Source organism: Electrona antarctica (assembly GCF_951216825.1).
Source record: "Electrona antarctica genome assembly, chromosome: 18".
In the NCBI taxonomy this organism is placed as follows: domain Eukaryota; kingdom Metazoa; phylum Chordata; class Actinopteri; order Myctophiformes; family Myctophidae; genus Electrona; species Electrona antarctica.
The window spans coordinates 39,049,945-39,072,925 of NC_136799.1; the positions used below are offsets into that span (position 1 = coordinate 39,049,945).

The window sequence follows — 22,981 nt, forward strand, 5'->3', positions numbered from 1 at the left end:
TATGTACTACACACGACGGCGCAATCTCTCCAGAGTGTATATGAAATACATTTTCCCTGCCAGCCAGAATGCCATATGGTCTCCATAATTTACTCAATAAAGATTGACTATACATTTACTCCCATTTAGTTGTGCTGGTGTATAACCATTAATCACTTTCTCTATTCTCAGCATGTCAACATTATAGGTGAAAGATTTCACACACACACAATGTTTTTCAAAAAATCTGAAAATATCGGCGCTATTATAAACTCACAATGCTGGGCTCGAGGCTAACCCGACAGGTGGCCATGAAGAGGACCTTTGAGATTACATGTGATTACATATTATGTGATTTGATTGTGATTTGTGCAAACGGTGCACAAACTCCCGGCACAAGACCAGACCACTGCACAAGATGCGTTGTGTTGTGAGCTTATATATATATTCACTATTTGTCAGACGACAGCGTATTAGGGCTTAATTGATTGACTTGACGAGGGCCGGCTAAATTAGCATCCCTATACTTATGGAGCTCACAGCTGTGCGTGTGTGTCTTTTGTGTTACAGGATGTTTGACAAATAGAGACATGAGTTTTGCGTGCACACACACACACACACACACACACACACACACACACACACACACACACACACACACACACCCACTTATTTGACATCAAAGAAGTGTGTGTATATGATGTCACTGTGTGTGATGTGAAGTGTTGTGTTACTCTGCAGGAAGTTCCTGTGGTCTGAAGTTCTTTTACTTCTGGATCGTCTGTCATCTACCGTGATTGATATGAAATGTGAACCCTGGTTATCGGTTTCACACAGAACATACTGTAGGCTACTTACTACTTCTCTCTGTCTGTCTGTCCTTTTCAAAGCAGGGGTTCCCAATCTTTTCAGTTTAAGCTGAGACCCAAAATATATATTCGGTGTCTTCCCGGCAGTCAAATGTACAAAAATACATTTTTATTGATTGCACACCTTATGAAGCCTTGAATTCATGGAGATATTTTTGTTTATGTCACATTCCTAAGCCAATAATTTGATGCCTGTTTATTTCTGATAAAGTATAAGAGTATAATACATTCCACTAAGACGCCCTGCTCCACTGATCTACATGTGTAATTGATATCAAAGTAAAATATGTTTGGTTTGTTCTAAAGTGTAAGACGTGTGTGTGTGTGTGTGTGTGTGTGTGTGTGTGTGTGTGTGTGTGTGTGTGTGTGTGTGTGTGTGTGTGTGTGTGTGTGTGTGTGTGTGTGTGTGTGTGTGTGTGTGTGTGTGTGTGTGTGTGTGTGTGTGTGTGTGTGTGTGTGTGTGTTCTCTCACCAGGTGTGTGGTGGTGTTACTGAACCCCAAGAAGAACAAACAACATCACATCCTCAACAACTGCAGGTAACAACCAATCACATGCCACACTGCCGACACTCAACAGCCAATCACGTCACTGTCACCGTGACCTTTGTCGGATAAAGGTCATCTAGGACCATCATGTATAGTCCACCACTACAAAATGGTATAACGTTAATGCCCACTAGAAAACAGTACTTAGCTTTAATAGCCACAAAAAAACAGTATGTCGGTAAGCTTTGCCAACCCATGTGGCCCATAGGGCAGGAGCCTATCTCCTGTTTCTGTAGCGTGAGACCGAAGTACACACCCGCGGCCATTATGTATACATAAATACACCCCCTGGACATGACGCTGGTATGTCACAGGGACGTACCCCCAATCCAACCCTTGATGCTGAGTGCCAAGCAGGGAGGCATTGGGTCCCAGTTCTATAGTCATTGGTATGACCTGCCCAATCTCATATCAGGGCGGACACTCTAACCACAAGGCCACTGAGCCGGTCTATAAAACAGTATCTATCATAATGACCATTATAAAATATAAACATTAATACGCTACTTTAAAACGGTATCTAACGTCAATAACCACTATAAAACAGTGGACTTTCATATGTTTACGATGCATACATCATATCAACCTTCAAGTTCATCTACCTTTAAAGAAAAAACATATTTCTGCTCCAGCTTCAGAAGTGCATTGGATATCTGGGTTCCATGGTCGTATTTCACCCAGCAGTGCCTCCGTAGCTGTTGTTCCAACTCTAGCATGACTTCACTGAGTGCAAGCCTTATTATCTCTCTATAGTGCTCACACATGTCCAGACTCCAGAGCCTTTTATGAATACAAGAAAAGGGTCTCCTTCTGATGATGACATCTTGCCTCTGCGTGACGGGAGCTCAATCCTCCACAATAGAAATGCCCTCCAGGCGCTGTTTTTGTTTGCTTGCATGGGTGGATAGATTAGGGATGTCAAACTCAAATACACAGTGGGCCAAAATAAAGAAATCGGTCGAGGTCGAGGGCCGGACTGTGTTTCAACACACAAGCATCGCGGTCATGAGGACGTCCCAGGCAAACAGCAAAAAAGTAAATGCATTTAAAACTGAAAATGCATTATTATTAAGCTCAGTTTCCTGTTCTATGATCCTCACCAAGCACTGATTTCATAGTATGTGATATGTGCCTATGCACTCGCAGTGAATTGTCGGACTTGTAGTGATCACATTTATAGCTATCCACGATTTAACTTGCTAAGTTGATAGCATCATGGTCCATAGCTACGCCTACTGAAAGGCCACAACTGCACAAAAGAGTATGTCTTTACTCAAACTGTCTAAATAATATAACCCAAGTGTCTTTTATACTTTTATTGTCGTTTAACAAACATACATTTAAACACATGAACTATTTATCTAGGATTGGTTTAAGGGTTAGTTTTAACCCAGTTTAGGTTAGACGTTTAGTTAGTTTTAACTAGTTAGTTAGTTGGTTCGTTTAGGTAAAAAACCTGTACAGATAAGACAGAGATACACATAGCATTCGTCAATTACAGGCAGGTTACAACACATGGATAACACATTATTCATTGATTATTAATAGTTTGCATTATGTATCAATAATTACCATTGGTCTAATGTGAGTTGTTGTTCATCATGTCCATGTGGTTACATGAGGTGTGGATTCTTCATAGTTGGTTTGGAATCTGACTGCTAGAGCCCCACGCAGGGTTTATAAAATCTCTGTTCAGTGGAGCCCGCCCTGTGGGCGGTTCCGTACCAACTTGGCATCATTGGCTGCTGGCACATTGTAACAGCCTTTCTATTGGTTGAAAGACCAGGAAGTATTACAACTGACTGCTTTGACAGTGGAGACAATGAGGTGCTATCTCTCTCCATCTATACAGTCTGGAGGAAATAGTGGTCCTGTTGTTGACTTCAGCTATTCATGGCAGTTTGCCCCCTCTCTTATTTAGGGTTTTAACACATTAGTCATTTACATTCCTTTTAGCATTGGGATTACATATCCACCTTTAGATAAATGCAGACATAATGTTTTATAGTTGGACACAGTCATTGGGTTAGTAATGCTGACTAGTGGCTCTTGGTTACCCAAGTGGTGGCTCTTATCAGAGCTCCCCCGCTGTGCTCTGGCCTGTTTCTGACATTCCCTTAGAGGGAGACGGAGGTGTCACATTTCACACCTTCCTGTTAACTTAGCCTGCTTTGGGGTGAAAGGCTCTCCGACCATAGTTATAGTACTAAAATTATTTGAAGTTTACACAGTGCATATTTATTAGTAGAAACCAAACGCTGATTACCATATCCAGCGGAACATGTAGTATTATGGTGGTCCGTGCAATATACCAGAGGGCCAGTTCTAATACTAATTCAATATCATCCCGCGGGCCAAAGATAATTCATTCACGGGCCTGATTTGGCCCCCGGGCCTTGAGTTTGACATATAGGTCAGCTCTGAAATATGGAACAACATGGTGCTCACACATGTCCAGAGCGTTTTCTATGAAGAATAATAGGTAGGCCTATTCTAATTTCATCTTGCGGGCTCAACCCACGCTTCTGAAAATGAAATCACGTTGGTATTTTGTTGAAGTTCAAAGTAGCGCTATATGTCTTCAACTCAACATCACGATTATGTCAAACATCTGCCTCGTTTGCGATTAATGAACGATTATTAAAAAGATATTAATAATATATGAAAATAGCCGACAAGCTCACAATGCAACGCGCTGTGAGCTTATAGATCGGGCTTGTAATATAGGGCTTAAGTAGTTAATCAGACTAATCTTTTCTTTTCTTTTTTAGAACAATGATGCATAAATAAATAAAATGATAATAATCTGCTTATTATGTGTTATTGCAGCGGTTATTGGTTCCACATGTCCGTTTCAGTTTATTTTGGGTTAACTGCCCAGCCCTAGTTCAAAGTTAACCACATGAACCCCACCGCTACCACCACACACACACACACACACACACACACACACGTGCGCACACACACACACACACACACACACTGCCCCAAGACCGTGTGTTGAACAAAGCCAAGGACACTGGCTCATGCTCACAATGTGTTTACACTAGCTGCTGTCAGCCTGGTGAGTAAGTATCACAGGTCACTGTGCAGTGTGTGCATGCTTCTGCATGCTCACAATATGTTGACACTAGCTGCCTAGGAGTAAGAGCTTAGAGTAGCACACAGAACCATCAGGCACCTTGAGCACATAAACCCTCTATACTCAGTGAAACGCACCGGAGTTGCAACTGTACTTACTAACTTTTTGAGGGGCGCCAGCGCCTCCAATGCCTGGCTTTCCGAAACTATGTCATGTGGCAGCCAAGTCTATGGACTTTGAATGTTTGTTTAGAGCCTAATTATAAATGCCCCCTCGCCAACCAAGTCTATGGACGTTAATGTTTGTTTTAGGGTAGCGAATGACATCGTGTGGCAGCTACAGTGTGGTTTTTCACTCTACACTAGCAGATCTACATGAGCTTGTATATCTGCTAGTATTTATGTGAATGTTCCCCTCATAATAAGGGATGCTGGGGTTCAAAGTGGTTAAGCACTAGGACAATGGTCCAAAGGGCTTCTCTTCTCTTGTAGTGTATATACATAGTTGGCATGGTTTCACAGTGCCCCTGGCTGAGCAGCCACTGGACCTCCTAACTGCTGGGTAGCCTAGGATGGCTGGAATGCAGAGGATGAATTCAGGGTCAATGTCTCTTCTCTCTGTCTCTCTCTCTCTCTCTTCAGGAAAACCATCACAACTCTGGCCTTCTCTCCAGATGGGAAGTACATAGTTACAGGCGAGGTGAGACTGCACGCACGCACGCACGCACACACACACACACGCACGCATGCACGCACACACACACGTTGTCTCTGCATAATTGTTTATACACCACAGTATCACCAAAGGTCAGTGGTTACCCTTTCAAATGAATGTTTCTAATTGATACCCATTTGGTGAAAATAGCAAGCTCACCTAGCCTGGATCCAGCCCAAAGACCCCGCCCACTCTCTGAGTGGACTGCGAGACCCCGCCCACTCTGAGTGGACTGCGTCTCTTGGTCTGGTGTTGCACTGTGAACCTATAATTTCTTCGGTACAAAAATGTATTATCCAATGAGAATCGGTGGTGGGGGTGGGTCTAACGAACAACCAATCAGCGCCGAGTCCCGTTTTCAGCGTCATCACGCAGAGGAAGGAGGAAAAAACAACACCAATGGCCAATGGCGGGCGGGCGCACGGGCGTGCGCATGCGAAGCCCTCCTTAGTCCTTATGTAATGTTTATATAGCTAACATGAGCTCCACACAAACTGCACATAAAGCTGCTGGTGAAATGTCACTATTTCTGATTCTCTCTCCCTGTCACACACACACACACACACACACACACACACACACACACACACACACACACACGTCTGTGCGCTCACAGTTTCCATGGCAGCTGTGTACCACATCCAGTTGTGTAATGGTCTGAAACAGGTTGAAACACAGAGGCCAGTTCATCAGAAGGATCACTGGTTCCCTGGCACAGCACCAGCGTTCTTTATGTTCCCCCTTTAGCAAATGTTCCTTCTCCAGAACATGTCTAATAAAACCAGCTCCTACTTCTTTCCTTTAACATCACAGCTCTTTAAAACGCACGCACGCACGCACGCACGCACGCACGCACGCACGCACGCACGCACGCACGCACGCACGCACGCACGCACGCACGCACGCACATTCCTGTAAAAGTTAATGGCCCGGGCTGGGCTGGTGGTCCAGCCTGGCAGTGTGTCGTGGGCTCGGGTCCCGATCCTGACAGCCTTTGCTGCGTGTTCTCCCTCCTGTTTCTCAACCCCTTTCCTCTTTCAATAAAGGCAAAACAGCCCCAACAATATCTTAACCCATTTTGGACTGAGGCTGATCCTGACCTAAATTTTCTGAAAAGCTCCAAATATTTATCTAGCAGCATCAACTTTTCATCAAAAAGTTGAACCACAGGGCACCTTCCTGTTGTCCCCATTCAATGGAAGTCTATGTAGAAGAGCCTTGCCCCATGAAGTGAACAGAGTTGTCGTAACTCTGTCTTACTCTATGGCTCTGGTCCTGCCGTTCCTGTGTCTGTATTCACTGTCAAAATAAAGTAATACATAATCAATACACACACTCAACACACATACTCTATATGTGTGTTGAGGTAGAATGAAGAGTCTAGTTGAAGAAGAGGAGACAAGAGGGAGCAGAGAGAGTTGTGACAGAAGGCACCCAGCATGACCTCCTGGACCGTCTGTCTGCCAACATTAGGGAGCCCTCCTCCCCCCCCGTCTGGCGGACCAGTGATACTTGTACCAACCTACCATTGTGTACCAGCCAGTGGATCAACCTAGCAACGTACAAAGCAAAGCAAAGTTACTATATTTACCCAGGGTAACTGGACTAAGCATCAGATACTTGTTTACAGCCAGGCCCTGCTCATAGAACATTTCATGGTAGTGGTTCAATGCCTTGCTCAAGGGCACTTCAGCGGTGGTAATTTTAACGTGCCGGTCCGGGGATACGAACTGGCGACCTTCCGGTATCAAGACCGCTCCGCAAACCGTTCGGCCACCGCTGCCATTGACAAGCCTGTTCATCAGTGGTCTTTCTTTCAAGTATCTGCATCAAATGTCCAACTCATCTCTGGTCCCACTAGGAAAAGGCCCTCCTCTGAGGGAGGTCTGTAACAGGGGACAGCAGGTGACTATGTGGTCGGCAGACTGCTCAAGCTCCCCCAGACTTTCATGCCGCGATGTCTGCCAAGCCCCACTTCTTCGTAGACGATTTGAATCCGCCCAGTACGCAGGCGGTTCAGTAGGGTTCACTGCCGCCATGGCAGATCCCCTCCTTCAGCACGGTCTCCAGGGTCCCGGATGTACGTAGTGGTAGATACAGTACATGTGTACAGTCTTGGAGTTGGGAACGGATTTATTAACACGGATGATTTTACTGTGCAGAGGAAACAACGGACCTGGGACCCACTCAGATACGAGGAGAACATCAGTGGACTCTCCCATTGTGTTCGTCTTTTGCGCTACATCACGTTTTGTAAGGAGCGAGGAGACAGTTTGTAACACCAAGAAAACCGCTTCCTCAGCAACTTCGCCTGGATCAATGGGGGACGTGAAAGCCCAGTTGAACAGGAAGAAGAGGTCTTCATGGCGGAGCGCAGAGGGAACACTGAGGAGGACACGGCTGCTCAGAAGGAGCTGAAGATGGGAGTTGGCGGTGACCAAGGGCAGTCTGGAGGATAGGCTACAGGCCAACAGCTCCAGGGTGTACTGTTAGGGGTGTGTGTGCTTTCAACATTAAAGGCACTTCTGTTGGCCCCCATGAGCTCAGCAGAGCAGCCTGGCCCCCCCACTTTCCAGCACCAGTGTGCCAATGTCCATATGTTCATTTTCACTCTTAATAGACATACTGTATATATTTATTGATGTATATATCATTAATTCATTCATTCATTACGGATGGGTGGATTTCCCATTGCAGAAATGCAATTTATCTTGGTTTGTGTTTTATTGTTACTCTTACCTGAACTTTTCCTGTGTTTCAACCTGGTTGCTATGACACGTGCATTTCCCTCTGGTGATCAATAAATATCTGATCTTAAGTCTGTCTGCCTATTGGTTACTCTGTCTGTCTTTCTGTCTGTCTGCCTGAGGCCACAGAAATGTTATCAAACTATACTACACTAGTTGAAATAGTAGGTAGTGGTGTGGTCTTTGTATATAGAATTGTATTAGGTACGTATATACATTCTATGTCACTGTAATAACAGGTGTATGTGTGTGCAGCATATGACATATTGTTCATTCTCTCTTGTCCCTCTGTGTCTCTTGCAGAGTGGTCACATGCCTGCTGTGCGCGTGTGGGAGGTGACTGAGCGCGTGCAGGTGGCAGAGCTACTGGAACACAAGTATGGCATCGCCTGCGTGTCCTTCTCCCCCAACAGTAAATACATCATCAGCGTGGGATACCAGCACGACATGATGGTCAACGTCTGGTACTGGAAGGTAACGCCGAATGACTGTTTACACTGACTGACTGACTGAACAGCCACAGACCATGTAGTTAGCGAGTAATTCTCTGTTCTCAGCTGTTGGCTGGAATCAAGCTGGTTGTTAATTAATTTTCTCGTGTGCTTGTGTGTGTGTGTGCGTGTGTATGTAGAAAAATGTGGTGGTAGCAGCCAATAAGGTGTCCAGCAAGGTGACGGCCGTTTCCTTCTCCGATGACTCCTCCTACTTCGTCACCGCCGGCAACCGCCACGTCAAGTTCTGGTACCTGGATACCAAGACCTCCAAGGTTACACACACACACACACACACACACACACACACACACACACACACACACACACACACACACACACACACACACACACACATAGAGAACAAGACTACGTTTATCCCTGCACCACCCAGATGCTTCTCAGCTAACAGTTGAAATCACAACAAATGAAATATCTTGTTCTGCTCTGTCTCTCTCTCTCTCTCTCTCTCAGTTGAATGCTACAGTTCCTCTGTTGGGCCGCTCCGGCCTGTTGGGGGAGCTCCGGAACAACTTCTTCAGCGACGTGGCGTGTGGGCGTGGCCGACACGCTAGCTCCACCTTCTGCATCACGTCGTCCGGCCTCCTCTGCGAGTTCAACGACCGACGCCTCCTGGACAAATGGGTGGAGCTACGGGTAAAGCCAGCCATCCAATTGGAAATCCACTTGAATCAAGCGCAATGCGTACTTCCTTCCGACGTCGGGGTTCTGACAGGCTTTTACGACCTGTAGTTCGGAGACTCGGGACATCTGGAGGTGCACGAGTTACGACAAAAAGTTCAGAGACCGACCGCCTATCAGAAGTTCGTAATTACGTCAATTTGTAGATATATCGCCTCCCTTTACGAATAAAAGTTCAGACGTCGGAAGGAGCATGTATTCAGCTTGAGTTAATATTGATGAATCAGTTATATCGTCGTTGTTGGGCAGAAGAAACCTCTTATCTCCATATTCTATCTTTTTTGAATGCCCTACTTGATCACACTACAGAGTCACTCAAATGCATCAAAAGTAGCAGATCCACTCGAAACGTGCCGCAAAGTGACATGTTTTGACCTTGTAGATCTGCTACTTTTGCTATTTTAGAATTTCAATCCTGAAAGGTAACATTTTTGGACATAGGAAGTGTCCAACTTTCCACCCGACAGACGATATCCTAATCATTATTATTTCGTTGATATTGGTGGTTGAGTCAGTTTGCTGCTGCTTGGGGAAATTCAATTCCTTGAGTTAATTCACTCAGTTAATTCACTCAGTTTCCAGCACTGACATCAATGGAACATGAATGGATAATACTACTGCATGTAGCTGGATTCTATGAATGCACACAGTAAAGTCCTCAGTCATGTAAAGGTAGGGTACGTAAGTGATACTTGTTTGGTTGAAACAACAATTGTTAAAAGGTTAAAGCATTATATTCGGATAGTAATCTTTGCTACTAATTCCTTGCTGTGTTTGTTCAGTAAACTTTGTTCATTTTCTGGTGGGTTGCAAATTTCATCCAATCAGGAGAGACTAGTAATTTATCAGCTTCAGTTTTATGGTGTTCCAGTTCCAAATTTGTCTGCTCATTTATTTGTGTCATCAGACACTTACACAATTTCACTTAATCCTGTACGAGTCCTCTGCCCTGATTTGATAAAATTGGTATCGCGACCTTAACATTTATTTTCTGTTTACTAAAGAGAAGGAGAGACAGGGATCTCCTGTTACTGGGCAAAGACTCTTAAGCAACGACTACTATCAGAATATAGAGCTATTTAACACTTCATTTACCAAAAGAATATCACCTACCCCACCTTTTATTACTGAGGAATTGTACTGTGAATTGAACCTTGCCCTCCCCGTTCTAACGTGAGTACCTCTGTTCCCTGCTTCTGTGTTGCTCCCAGAAACTCGACCACATCACAGTAAGTCAGTCAGAACAACAGCATCTCAAACATCTCATCTAGACTCAGTCAATTCAGCAACGCAAACTCTAATATTTAAACCGTTGTCATGACATGAGATGAGGTGAGATAAGACAGAGATGATGGAACTGGGAGTTTGTAAATGCCAGAGGAGTTTATCCAACCAGCGTTGGATAAACGTTGACGGTGTATGTCTTTAGTTTGTATATCACACAGATTAATGTAATACTTCTTCAACTCTTGAGGGGACACCTCCAGTAAGTCATACTAGGCCTGTCCCGTTGGAGTTGAATAATCGATTAATCGGTTGGTTTGGTCGTAGTCAACCAATATTTTGTTATAGATTGATAGTTTCATGTTGGTGTTTACACATTTGCCGATGAAATCAATCATTATGACTATTTGTCGACGAAGAATGTCTTTACCCCTAGTATTATTTAGTCACTTTTAAGACGTAAAATGACCAACGCAAATGTTTGACATGTTGGGTTCCTCATGTTGACAGTTTGTCATGTATGAGCACTTTAGCTTTGAGCTGGTCAGCTACTGTCATATCAGTTATTTCCCTAGGGCAGATATGGCAATCATACCCCCCCACCCCCTACATGTAATGTAGTCACTTCAGCAAGGCTGAAACAAAGGGTCATTTTAGATGAGTCTTACGTGTAATCTCTGTTCCAAATGACACAGGCATGATTAAAACCAGTTTCTGAACTGACTGACTCCTTCGTCATCTCACCAGTCGACCTCGCACCTCATTGGATGGTTTCACAGTGCGCCGCCTCAACCACAACCTCATTGGATGGTTTCACAGTGCACCGCCTCATTGGATGGTTTCACAGTGCACCGCCTCAACCACAACCTTCACCATTTAGTCAAATACCGTTGCTGTCAGGCAGAAACCTCTTATCTCCATATTCAAACTTTTTGTGTTTTTTTTTTATTTTATACTACACCCACAAGTAGCGAAAGTAGCAGATCCACAAGCTCGAAACTCATTTTGAGATTGAGGATCTGCTACTTTTTCCTTTTTTTAAATGTTTTGGACATAATGAGGTTTCCACCCGACAGACGGTATTCACATGACTTAGGAATGTGTTCGTATGACTCGGTAAAGAAAAAAGTCTATATTTTGAGGTTCAGGTTTTCTTCTCATGTAAAACATTTTAAGATAAGAATTGGATGTGAACCCGGGTTTCCTACACTTTTGCTTGCTGGGGAGAATCGTCTATGTTTGACCTTCAAGGTCAAAATGTGTGTCAAACCAGATATAGGATTGTGTTATCAATGGTCTTTCACTGTTGCCCAACCTAGACGGAGGACCTAGGAAAAAGTTTCATACTAAACAACTTTAAGTTGAGATGTAAGTGTTTCTGTGTGGTGTGGTGCTGTGTTGTTGTGTTGTGGTTTTAGGACGGGTCTATGGGGGTCCGAGAGGACATTTGAACAGAATTATATTGTAGGTGAAATGTAGAACGCACGGCTAGGGGGTCAAAGTTCAAGGAGCTGACTTGAGTGGGTGGAGTCACGGAGAGATGGAATGAAGGCACTGTGTGTGCGTGTGTGTGTGTGCGCGCGTGCGTCAGTGGAGGTGGACCGACTGGCAGACAGAACAATGAACAATCAGCCGTTATAACAGAGAGAGAGGGGGAGAGAGAGCAGTGAATGAAACGGAGAAGTCAGGGAAAGCGGGGGAGTTGACAAACAATCAGAGGAGGACAGAGAGACGATGATGGAGAGAAAGGAACGAGATTTGCTCTGTGTAAAGTGGTTATCAACTTCATCAGAACTGCTTTAACTCAACTACAATGCACGCGCGCGCACACACACACACACGGACATATGGAGACACACACATACAGTACATAAATATGCACACACACAGACACGCGCACGCACACACACACACACATACAGTACATAAATATACACACACACACACACACATACAGTACATAAATATACACACACACACACAAAACACATTTCATCGATTCATATTATTTCATATATTCTCTGTCCATTGAGGACGTAGAACCTCCTTCCTCCCCCTCCAACACTCCCTGCTGACAGGTCACATGCTCCCCCAGCTTGTAGCAGTACGCCCGGCTTCCCTCCCCTGACTGTCTTCGTATAGATGCTCTACAAAGCTGGTTTTCGAAAATAAGAACTCAGGCTTAGTTCCACCTCCTGCATGAGCAAGGCCCAAATTAGGTTCTTATTTTTGAGTGGTTGCGCACCGTCTCCTATGCACAGCTATATATGTGTCTATATGTATGTTCGTATGTCCGAGTGCGGCTATGTCCGTACATGTATGTCTGTATGGAGTATGGATGTATACATTTTTTGCGTTACACCCAGAGGTCAACAACTGTGCTTGACTCCAAAGCCACCGCTCACTCCACATTGGTGTGGTTTTAAACCGAGTCGTAGCGTGTGGAAACAAATCCAGAACCTGTGCAATACGTTTTTTTTAACGCCATAGTTTCACTTAGCTCGAAAACAGCCACTTCTGAACACTTTCTGGGTCTGCAAAAGGCTCTTTGAACCTGGAAGGCTCTCTAGACGTTCCAAGTTAAATCTTCAGTGTCTGAACATTTGAACAATAGCAGAGGAAGTCGTAGCTCAATACAGCAGTTATCTTGTTGTGGCAACTTGTGGGTGTTTTGGATTTGATCCAACTACTGTTCCGTCTGCAATTCTAACCACAGCAGTCGGAAAAACATGATGAGGCTAATTTATACTGGGTACTAAATACTGAATACTTGGCATGCTCGCCTGCTGTTCCAGTATGAACCTGTCTGCCTGGTCGAGGCTTGTTGTTCTGGTACGGTTTGCCAGATGTTATCAGAGTGAACATCCATGGTTGAGGTTACTGGTGTCCCTCTGGGTCTTCTCCCTACTCCTCTGGGTGTACAGCAGGGGTCCTGCATGTTGTTGGTAGCTCAGTTCAGGTGACGTGTGGAGCTTTTCAGTCGTGTTTTGAGAATCTTCCATACCAGCCAGTGATGCAGGAACTCTCTGGCCTCTTTTCCACCAGCATAACTTTGATTCTAATTTAAAACTGGTTCCCTTCTAGAGTCTTGGAAGTAGTAGGAACCTTCACGGTTTGCGTTTTCATCAGTTTTAAGCAGAACCATTGTAGTTGATAGTTAGATAGCCCGTCTGCGGAGCAGGAGTCCCCAGTTGCCCCAGGTTTGATGACCGTTCAAAGAGTCCACTTCACGTGGGAAATTCAATCGTCAATGGCAGTTACAGTTTCCCTTTTCTTTTTTTTTTAATAATGATTTTTCACTTGCTTTTGCCATTGTTTATATCACATCTCTATCTTCCAACCTGTAGAATAGTGACACACCCACTTTGGTTCCAGTTCCGATCATTTTCAGTGAAAAAAACTGAACTGGTTCAAAATTAGGCGGGACCTCAGCAAAATGTGTTAATAAAGCGTCACAATAAATTAAACCATATTTTATATTTTGGCAAAAACAATAAAAGAATCACACATTGTCAGATGAGGGGGGGTCATCGGCCAAATACATATCAATTTGGGGGTCTGCGGTGCAAAAAGGTTTGAGAACCACTGGTGTAGAGTGTGGGGCAGTGAGGAGGCGATGTGGTGAGCTTTGACGAGCTGCTCGAAGCACTTCATAGTGGCTGGCGTTAAGTCGTTCATGACGGAGAGGTGTTGTTTTCTGTGGGACAATGGTGGTATTTTGGGACCTTGCAGAGACTTTGGAGCAGGGAGAGCCTGCAGCTCTCTGCCAGCTGGTGCGGGCAGCCGAGCACGTCTTGGGGACTTGGCGGGGGATGTCCTCTGCCTGGGCCAGGCTCCCTGGCTTTGCTAATCCCTTTGTAGGTTTTACACACATCCATCAGTCTTTTGGTGGCTGTAAGTAGCTATGCCGACCCAGAAAAACAACTTAAGTATAGCAGACTTGAAAATCAGGTGCACACACAGAAATGTGTATTGTTTTTTTACACGACTTAAACCCCAGCACACCATTTCTGAGGGGTACATTTTGCCACAAAAATAGCAGATCTACAAACTTGTGAGCTTGCTATTTTTTGGCGAAGAGGATTGGTGCAGATAGTAGAGTACAGTTAGAACTCGGGTCCGTTTTTTTAAGAATAATGTTTCATTAATGGTTTTATTGATGGCAACATAATCTAATATTACCACTACAGACCCGGTGTTTCAGATGCAGGCTGTAGTCACAGGTGCTCAGTTTCAAACACAACTTCAAAACTTGTGTGAAATCAGATTGATGGAAATGCCTCCTACCCACCCATCCCTCTCTCTCTCTCTCCTTCCTCTTTGTCTGTCTTTCTCTCTCTCTACATATACATGCATGCATACATACAGTACATCCCTCTCTTTCTCCCTTTGTCTGTCTGTCTGTCTGTCTGTCTACCCCCCACCATCTCATCTCATCTCACCGCCGGTCTAAAAGCTGTCTGTCTGTCCTCTCTCAGACGCGCCAGGCCACCAGTCTGTGTGTCACAGAGGAGTGTATATTCTGTGGCTGTGCTGATGGGATCATCCGAGCGTTCAGTCCATCCAACCTGCACTTCATCTGCAGTCTGCCCCGACCTCACAGCCTGGGCACCGACATCTCTACGCTGACGGAACCTGGGTGGGTTGGCACGCGCGCACGCACGCACGCACGCACGCACGCACGCACGCACGCACGCACGCACGCACAGAAGACACCTTTATTTATCCTCAACTACTGAAAATCACAAATTAACTATGCTTCTCCATTTAGTCACTTTGCAGGGCAGACTACAATTGAGCAGTTGTCTACTTGAAACATGCCTGGTTATATAAAAGCTAAAGAATACTCAGTCTCATACACATACTGTAGATGTGCACACATACATACTGTACAACTGTACATAGGGACAGGCACACATACCCACACATATTCAAATTCACAGATATACACTAGACAGACACTTTCATTCATACAAACATATTGTCAAGGGGGGTGTGTGTGTGTGTGTGTGTGTGTGTAAACAGCTCATCCTCTGTCCGCCTCCTCTCTGTGGGCAGGAGGAGAGCAGAGAGGAAGTGGGAGGCGGTCGGGGTGAAAGTTCACAGACTGAATCAGCACAAATGAGAGACCACTCAGTAAAACGGATTCAAAGCGCTGATCTGGAACTCATTTGAATAAATAAAACATGATTTTAATGTTAATTATACATTATAACTAGGACAGTTCAGTGGATGGAGGAGGTCGACACGCTCTCTTCCATTGGGACATTTACTGTACACCCTGGACAGAGGTTCCCAAACACCGGTACGGGACCGGTGCTGGTCCGTGGGACACGTCCCACCGGTAGGAGACCGGTGCTGGTCCGTGGGACACGTCCCACCGGTAGGAGACCGGTGCTGGTCCGTGAGACATGTCCCACCGGTAGGAGACCGGTGCTGGTCCGTGAGACATGTCCCACCGGTAGGAGACCGGTGCTGGTCCGTGGGACATGTCCCACCGGTAGGAGACCGGTGCTGGTCCTTGGGACATGTCCCACCGGTAGGAGACCGGTGCTGGTCCGTGAGACATGTCCCACCGGTAGGAGACCGGTGCTGGTCCGTGGGACATGTCCCACCGGTAGGAGACCGGTGCTGGTCCTTGGGACATGTCCCACCGGTAGGAGACCGGTGCTGGTCCGTGAGACATGTCCCACCGGTAGGAGACCGGTGCTGGTCCGTGGGACATGTCCCACCGGTAGGAGACCGGTGCTGGTCCGTGGGACATGTCCCACCGGTAGGAGACCGGTGCTGGTCCGTGAGACATGTCCCACCGGTAGGAGACCGGTGCTGGTCCGTGAGACATGTCCCACCGGTAGGAGACCTGTACTGGTCCGTGGGACATGTCCCACCGGTAGGAGACCGGTGCTGGTCCGTGAGACATGTCCCACCGGTAGGAGACCGGTGCTGGTCCGTGGGACATGTCCCACCGGTAGGAGACCGGTGCTTGTCCGTGGGACACGTCCCACCGGTAGGAGACCGGTGCTGGTCCGTGGGACATGTCCCACCGGTAGGAGAACGGTGCTGGTCCGTGGGACATGCCCCACCGGTAGGAGACCGGTGCTGGTCCGTGGGACACGTCCCACCGATAGGAGACCGGTGCTGGTCCGTGGGACATGTCCCACGGGTAGGAGACCGGTGCTGGTCCGTGGGACATGTCCCACCGGTAGGAGACCGGTGCTGGTCCGCGCGACATGTCCCACCGGTACGCAGACCGGTGCTGGTCCGTGGGACACGCCCCACTGGGACGCTAGAAGGGAATCCCAAGTTTTCCCGACCGTGAATCTATAACTGCATCACCATGATTTTCCAAACAGCGGTGAAAAGTCGACTCTGTCGAATGAAGATACCAAAGATTCGTCAGTGTTGTCACTGACTGTGGTTTATAAACAGCTTCGAGTCCGTGTTACTTGAGAGAGTGGTTCTCAAAGTGGGGCCTGGGGACCCCCAGGGGTCCTTGAGGGGGTCCCCGGGAAAATGAGTTAAAATAGCATCAATATCAGTTCTACCACTTTAACGCTATGATAAATTGATACATTTGAAAATAGCCGATCTACAATCTTGACACATTTTGGACAAATTGTGAAACGTTCAACAAAACTAATCGTGTATGGGTTCCCTGGCACAAAATTTTTTCAGATGGGGGTCGGCGAAGATAGCCGATCTAGAAGATCAAAACATGTTTTTTTTGTTTTTGGCTTTCACCTTTATTTTATTTTTTTATGGAGGGACAGACAGTAGGAAATGGGGAGAGAGATGGAGGGAAGACATGCAGTAAAGGCCGTCGGGATCTGGAGTCGAACCTGCGGCACACTGCCAGACTGGATTACCAGCCAAGGTGCCTGGACCGCTGAGCCATGGCCCAGGCCAGATCAAAACATGTTGAGCTTGTAGTGGAAACCTCATATGTCTGATTTTTGCTACTTTTCAGTGACACTATAGTCTGACAAGGTGGGCCGTTCATTTACGGGGGAAAAATAAGCAAAAAGTGAAAATGAGGGAGATCAGGGGTTTCTGCCTGACAGCAATGATAAACTAATCTCTTTCACCCCCCTCCCCCCCAAACACAGACACCTTTTCTCCGCCCAAAGAGGGGCGGGGTCAGAAGAGGACGGGCGTGGCTACCCGGACACGGTGGCGGTGACCTTTGACCCGAGCAGCGGCTGGCTGTCGTGCGTGTACAACGACCACAGTGTGTACGTGTGGGACGTACGGGAGCCCAGGAGGACCAAGAAGGTGTTCTCTGCTCTGTTCCACTCCGCCTGCGTCTGGAGCCTGGAGGTAACGCACGCACACACACACACACACACACACACACACACACACACACACACACACACACACACACACGTTGTGTTCTGTTCTGGAATTTACATTATTTCAACATCTTGTATCCCAACCTTATGAAATGGAGTAAAAAAATCTGTTTTGTTCCCGAGTTCTAATCATGAAGAAGATAAATTGAATAATTGAAGAGATTTTATTAGATAACAACAAATTGACTAACCATTTAAGCATTGTTTTATACAAAATGAGTGAAGATAGCCGATCCACTTTTTTAAATTAAATTTTTCCCCTAATTGATTAAATCGATTTGTTTGATTCACTGTTTCACCTCTAACACACACACACACACACACACACACACACACACACACACACACACACACACACACACACACACACACACACACACTGCGTTGTTCATGGCTGTCCATCGATTTCAGTGATGCTGTTGCTCCTCCAGAAATAGGTCATTGTGGGGGGTTGTGTGTGTGTGTGCCATTGCATGTAACTGTGCAGGCCAGCCCAGGCCAGTAGGCCGACCACCCTGGTTTGTCACATGAGGACACATGTACAGTTGGAGGCCATCGATATTGTCCTTTTCTTTTTGCTGAGGTTTGCGTGATCTGCGCAAAACCCCTTTTGGTGTTTTAAACATTATGTTATAAATTAGCTATTGAAAAATAGCAGATCTACAAGCTCGTAGCGCGCCACCGAGTGGCGCGCTACGAGCTTGTAGGTCTGCTATTTTTGAAAAATCGTGAAAATATTTATTTCAGAAAACTGGAGGATTTAGAAGGATTTTTTAAAATTTTGAGGTCAGGCCTAAATGGGTCAAATGATAAGGGACAATATCGGTGGCACCCAACTGTAATCTGCACACATGAAAGCGAGAGGTGGGCCCCTGCCTGCAGCTCACTTTGAATCCTCTCTGTGGCCTTGTCCTGGAGCACGGCTCATCACCAGGCCGGCTTGTGTTGGACGTTTTTTTGTCTGAAATTGTCTTAATCATTCCGTCCAATTCTAAGAAAAGATTATGTGTTTGACGGCCCACCGCGGTCTCGTCACTAGTCACGTTAGAATTAATCATACCACCCGGTGTTGCCGATCGCCTCGAGAGTGTTTTGGCTACATCTAGCTACTTCAGCCACATCCGGGATAACATCCGGTCCGTCGCTAAATGTGCTCCGCTGCTATAAATCGCTGGGCGCTATGATTTAATGGATTAAATAACCCTGGGCCCTCAAGGTGGTACTCTGTTGCTGTTTATACATTCTGTCTAATAAACTAATCAATCAATCAATTGCACATATTCCTACGCGCCGGGGCGGCACCTGTCAGAGGGGAGCGTTGGGTGGGAGGAGTAGGGAGAAAGCTTGACGTCCTCCTGGTGGGGGCTCCTCGCTGGGGAGGGGGAAAAAATTTAAATCAGCCCTTGTTTTCAAGGGGAAATTTCAAAATTCACTTCATACATTAAGTATTTATTATTTAACCGACAATTCAAACGACATCAATCGGGCAAAAAGAAAAAAAACCTAGAGCAATAACACAACAACATCCTCAGCCTCCCTGGGAAACCAGCATGTATGTCTGGTCACTGTACGCGTACACGCTACACACCAGTGTCCCGCTTCTGCGCTGACACAGTCACACCTCCTTTGCTGGTGGATCTCATGTTAAGAATGCCATAACCAACACATGAACACGCAGAACCACAACCAGACATGCCCGTATAGTAATACTATGTTAACCCCATTAAGGTCCGAGGCGGATTCTACATAATTCCTTCCAAATCAGCACTTTTTCGTGCAAGGACCCCTTGTATTTGGCGACACGAAGTGACTGAGCACTGTGAGCCTGTATATCTGCTCTTTTGGAGAAGCACTGTTCTAAATCCTAAGAGTTTTCTGAAGTTTCTAAATATATAGCTAAAGTGTAAAATGACACGGATGCTTTTCCGGGTTAACTTCTGATGTGTCTTGTGACCATCGGAGGTCACCGTAGTAGAGGTCTTAATTAGCATGACGTGACCTTTAACCTTGTTTTTAAGGCTGGGATTTAAGTCCTGGGATCAGATGTTTATCAACAATGTTATTGATTGCTGATTATCCCGAAACCTGCTTCTGATTTGTGACCTGATTCACACGATACTGTAACGTGGGAAGGGTTCTTTAGGGGAGGGGGCTTCCCAGTGGAAGAGCCTGGGAGCCTGGGTCATTTTAAGCGTTTAACAAAGTCTTGGTTCATGGAAAGGTTTCCAGAGTAATTTCATGGTTTTTGTCCTTTCATGTTTTGATCCCTTTTGATTTGTCCATCCATCCCTCCATCTTCAACCGCTTATGCGTAGTCGGGTCGCGGGGGCAACAGCTCCACCAGAGAGCTCCAGCCTTCCCCTCTCCAGAGCAACATTAGTAACTTCATCCTGGGGGATCCCGAGGCGTTCCAAGGCCAGTTTGGAGATATAATCCCGCCGTCTGGTCCTTGGCCTGTTCGGGGGTCTCCTTCCAGTGGATTTGTGACACCTTTTTAACTACCGTTAACCAGCACTTTTATCTCCTGTGAGCGCCTGGTCGTATCGTTTTCTAAAGGCCTGGACTTTATTGTGTCGTATCCTCCATTAGTCATAACTTGTGTTGTTACTGTTCAAATAAACTAAACTAAACACACTGAGGCTAATCTAACTCCTCCTCCTCTCAGGTGTATCCAGAAGGAGGAGGCGGTCAGTCGGCCCCTCCCCCAGGCTCCTTCCTCACCTGTTCATCAGACAACACCATCAGACTGTGGAACACAGACGCTCACAGCACAGCGCTGTGTCGCAACATCATCAGCCATGTAAGACACGCACGCGCACGTGCACACATAAACACACACACACACGAACACCCACGCACTTGCTCACACACTCACACGCGTTTGTATTACTATACTTGTGAAGGACATCAACAATTTCAGACGGCAATTTGACGAATGCAATTTAGAGAACTGAATTGGCCGTTTTAACCCCAACCTTTTAAGCGAAAAATATCAGGCATTACTTGGAACAAAAAACCCCTAAACCTAAACTCTAGTCTAAATGCTTAATCCTAAACCTAATTTAAATCTGAATATTTGTCTAATTCTAAGATTAGGTAAAAAAAATACAACCATAAAACGACAATTTCTCTTGTGAGGACCAAGGCAATGGTCATCACAATGTCTATATCTCACTCTGCTATACTAGTGGGTAAGTATAGTAATACACGCACTTACGCACGCGCACACACACACACGCACGTACATAAACGCATGATCTGTCTCTCTCACCAGGACCTACAGAAGATCATCTACGTTGACAACAACCTCTCAGGTCTGCTGGACGTCGAGTGCGTCGGCACCGCCGCCAACCCCTCGGAGAAGGGGTCGGGGACAGGGCAGGAAGGGGGCGGGACCTCGGACACGAGGGCGGGGATTCGAACCCTGAAGGTCAGCCCCGATGGGCGACACCTGGCCTCCGGAGACCGCATGGGAATACTGAGGTAGAGGAGGAGAGGAAGAGCACTTCATCATTTAACCATAATATACCCAGGGCTGTATCCTTAGTCTAGGGCAGAGGTTCCCAACCGCTGGTGGTACTTGAGGCCCCCTCTGGTGGTACACAGAGGAGTCGCCCAAAAAATAAGAAAAAGGACAAAAGTGTAATGAAATATTTATAATACTATACAGTATACAGGTAGTTCTTCTGACCAAGCAATTGGTTCAAATAGGCTATCCAGCCGTGCTGAAATGAGCATGACGGCACACCTATATAGAAGATTTGAGAACGGATTAATCACATTAGAAATAAATATCATTAGTTGTGCTGATTAGTGATTAGACAGAGTTTTGTCAGCAGCAGCATTATTGGTTCATAGGAATGGACCAAAAAGGGCAGGTATACGCTCCTGTATTTTAACATCATTATAGTGGTACTTGGAGAGCCAAATATTTTCTGAGCTGGTACTTCAAAAGTCGTGAACCAATGGTCTAGGGTTTGGTATCGATTGGGATCTATCTGATTGTGTGTGTGTGTGTGTGTGTGTGTGTGTGTGTGTGTGTGTGTGTGTGTGTGTGTGTGTGTGTGTGTGTGTGTGTGTGTGTGTGTGTGTGTGTGTGTGTGTGTGTGTGTGTGTGTGTGTGTGTGTGTGTGTGTGTGTGTGTGTGTGTGTGTGGGGTGCGTTAGGATTCATGATGTGGAGAGCATGGAGGAGATTCTCAACGTTCAGGCTCATGACTCTGAGATCCTCTGTCTGGAATACACTAAACCTGAGACTGGTAATGCACACACTCTCTCTCTCTCTCTCTCTCTCTCTCTCTCTCTCTCTCTCTCAGTCTCCTTATGGGGAGTCTGTTAGCCACAGCCAGTAGAGACAGGTTGATCCACATGTGATTCTCCCTCTCTCTCTCTCCGTGCCTATGTCTCTCTCTCAGGAGTCAGTCTGTTAGCCACAGCTAGCAGAGACAGGTTGATCCATGTGTGATTCTCTCTATCTCTCTCTCCTATGTCTCTCTCTCAAGAGTCAGTCTGTTAGCCACAGCCAGTAGAGACAGGTTGATCCACATGTGATTGTCTCTCTCTCTCTCTCTCTCTCTCTCTCTCTCTCTCTCTCTCTCTCTCTCTCTCTCTCTCTCTCTCTCTCTCTCTCTCTCAGGAGTCAGTCTGTTAGCCACAGCTAGCAGAGACAGGTTGATCCATGTGTTGGATGCAGACAGAGAGTACAGTCTGGTCCAGACCATGGACGAACACTCTTCTTCCATTACCGCCGTTAGATTCGCTGGTGAGTCCAGATCTTTACTCAACCTTTGAAGAATGTCAATATGATAACAGCAAATTGTTGTTCACTGGTGTCTAACTTCGGAGAACTAAAAACAAACAAATGAAAAGTTAGTGTTGATCACGATGGTTATGTAATTTCTCCTTCCTGTCTTGTCAGCCAATGAGGGGAAGCTCAGGTTGATCAGCTGTGGAGCCGATAAAAGCATCTACTTCCGCACCGCTCAGAAGGTATTGATTCCTCTCCTCTCCTCTCCTCTCCTCTCCTCTGCCTTCCCCAGCTCTCCTCACACCTCCCCTTTGGGAAAAGCTCAAACTGTTGAATACCGTTGCTGTCAGACAGAAACCTCTTATCTCCAAATTCTAACCTTTTTGTGTTTTTTCTTTTTTTCGTAAATTCACTTCGTACTTGATCATACTACAGCACAGCATCACACAAAAGCATCAAAAGTAGCAGATCTGCACGTTCGAACGCGCCGCGTTTTGAGCTCGGAGTTCTGCTACTTCTGCTATTTTA

General features: G+C 46.0%; 1 protein-coding gene across 1 annotated transcript in view; it reads left to right on the top strand.

Annotated features, from left to right (window-relative positions):
- mapkbp1 (mitogen-activated protein kinase binding protein 1) overlaps window positions 1–22,981 on the top strand; it is an 89,781-nt gene that overhangs the window by 33,239 nt on the left and 33,561 nt on the right. The window contains exons 3-14 of the mRNA XM_079528273.1: window positions 1,324–1,386; window positions 5,119–5,176; window positions 8,242–8,412; window positions 8,570–8,704; window positions 8,904–9,086; window positions 14,834–14,994; window positions 17,462–17,672; window positions 20,373–20,507; window positions 20,982–21,190; window positions 21,874–21,965; window positions 22,343–22,468; window positions 22,625–22,695. Of these exons, the coding sequence (XP_079384399.1) occupies window positions 1,324–1,386; window positions 5,119–5,176; window positions 8,242–8,412; window positions 8,570–8,704; window positions 8,904–9,086; window positions 14,834–14,994; window positions 17,462–17,672; window positions 20,373–20,507; window positions 20,982–21,190; window positions 21,874–21,965; window positions 22,343–22,468; window positions 22,625–22,695 (1,615 nt within the window). The remainder of the gene's footprint in view (window positions 1–1,323; window positions 1,387–5,118; window positions 5,177–8,241; window positions 8,413–8,569; window positions 8,705–8,903; window positions 9,087–14,833; window positions 14,995–17,461; window positions 17,673–20,372; window positions 20,508–20,981; window positions 21,191–21,873; window positions 21,966–22,342; window positions 22,469–22,624; window positions 22,696–22,981) is intronic.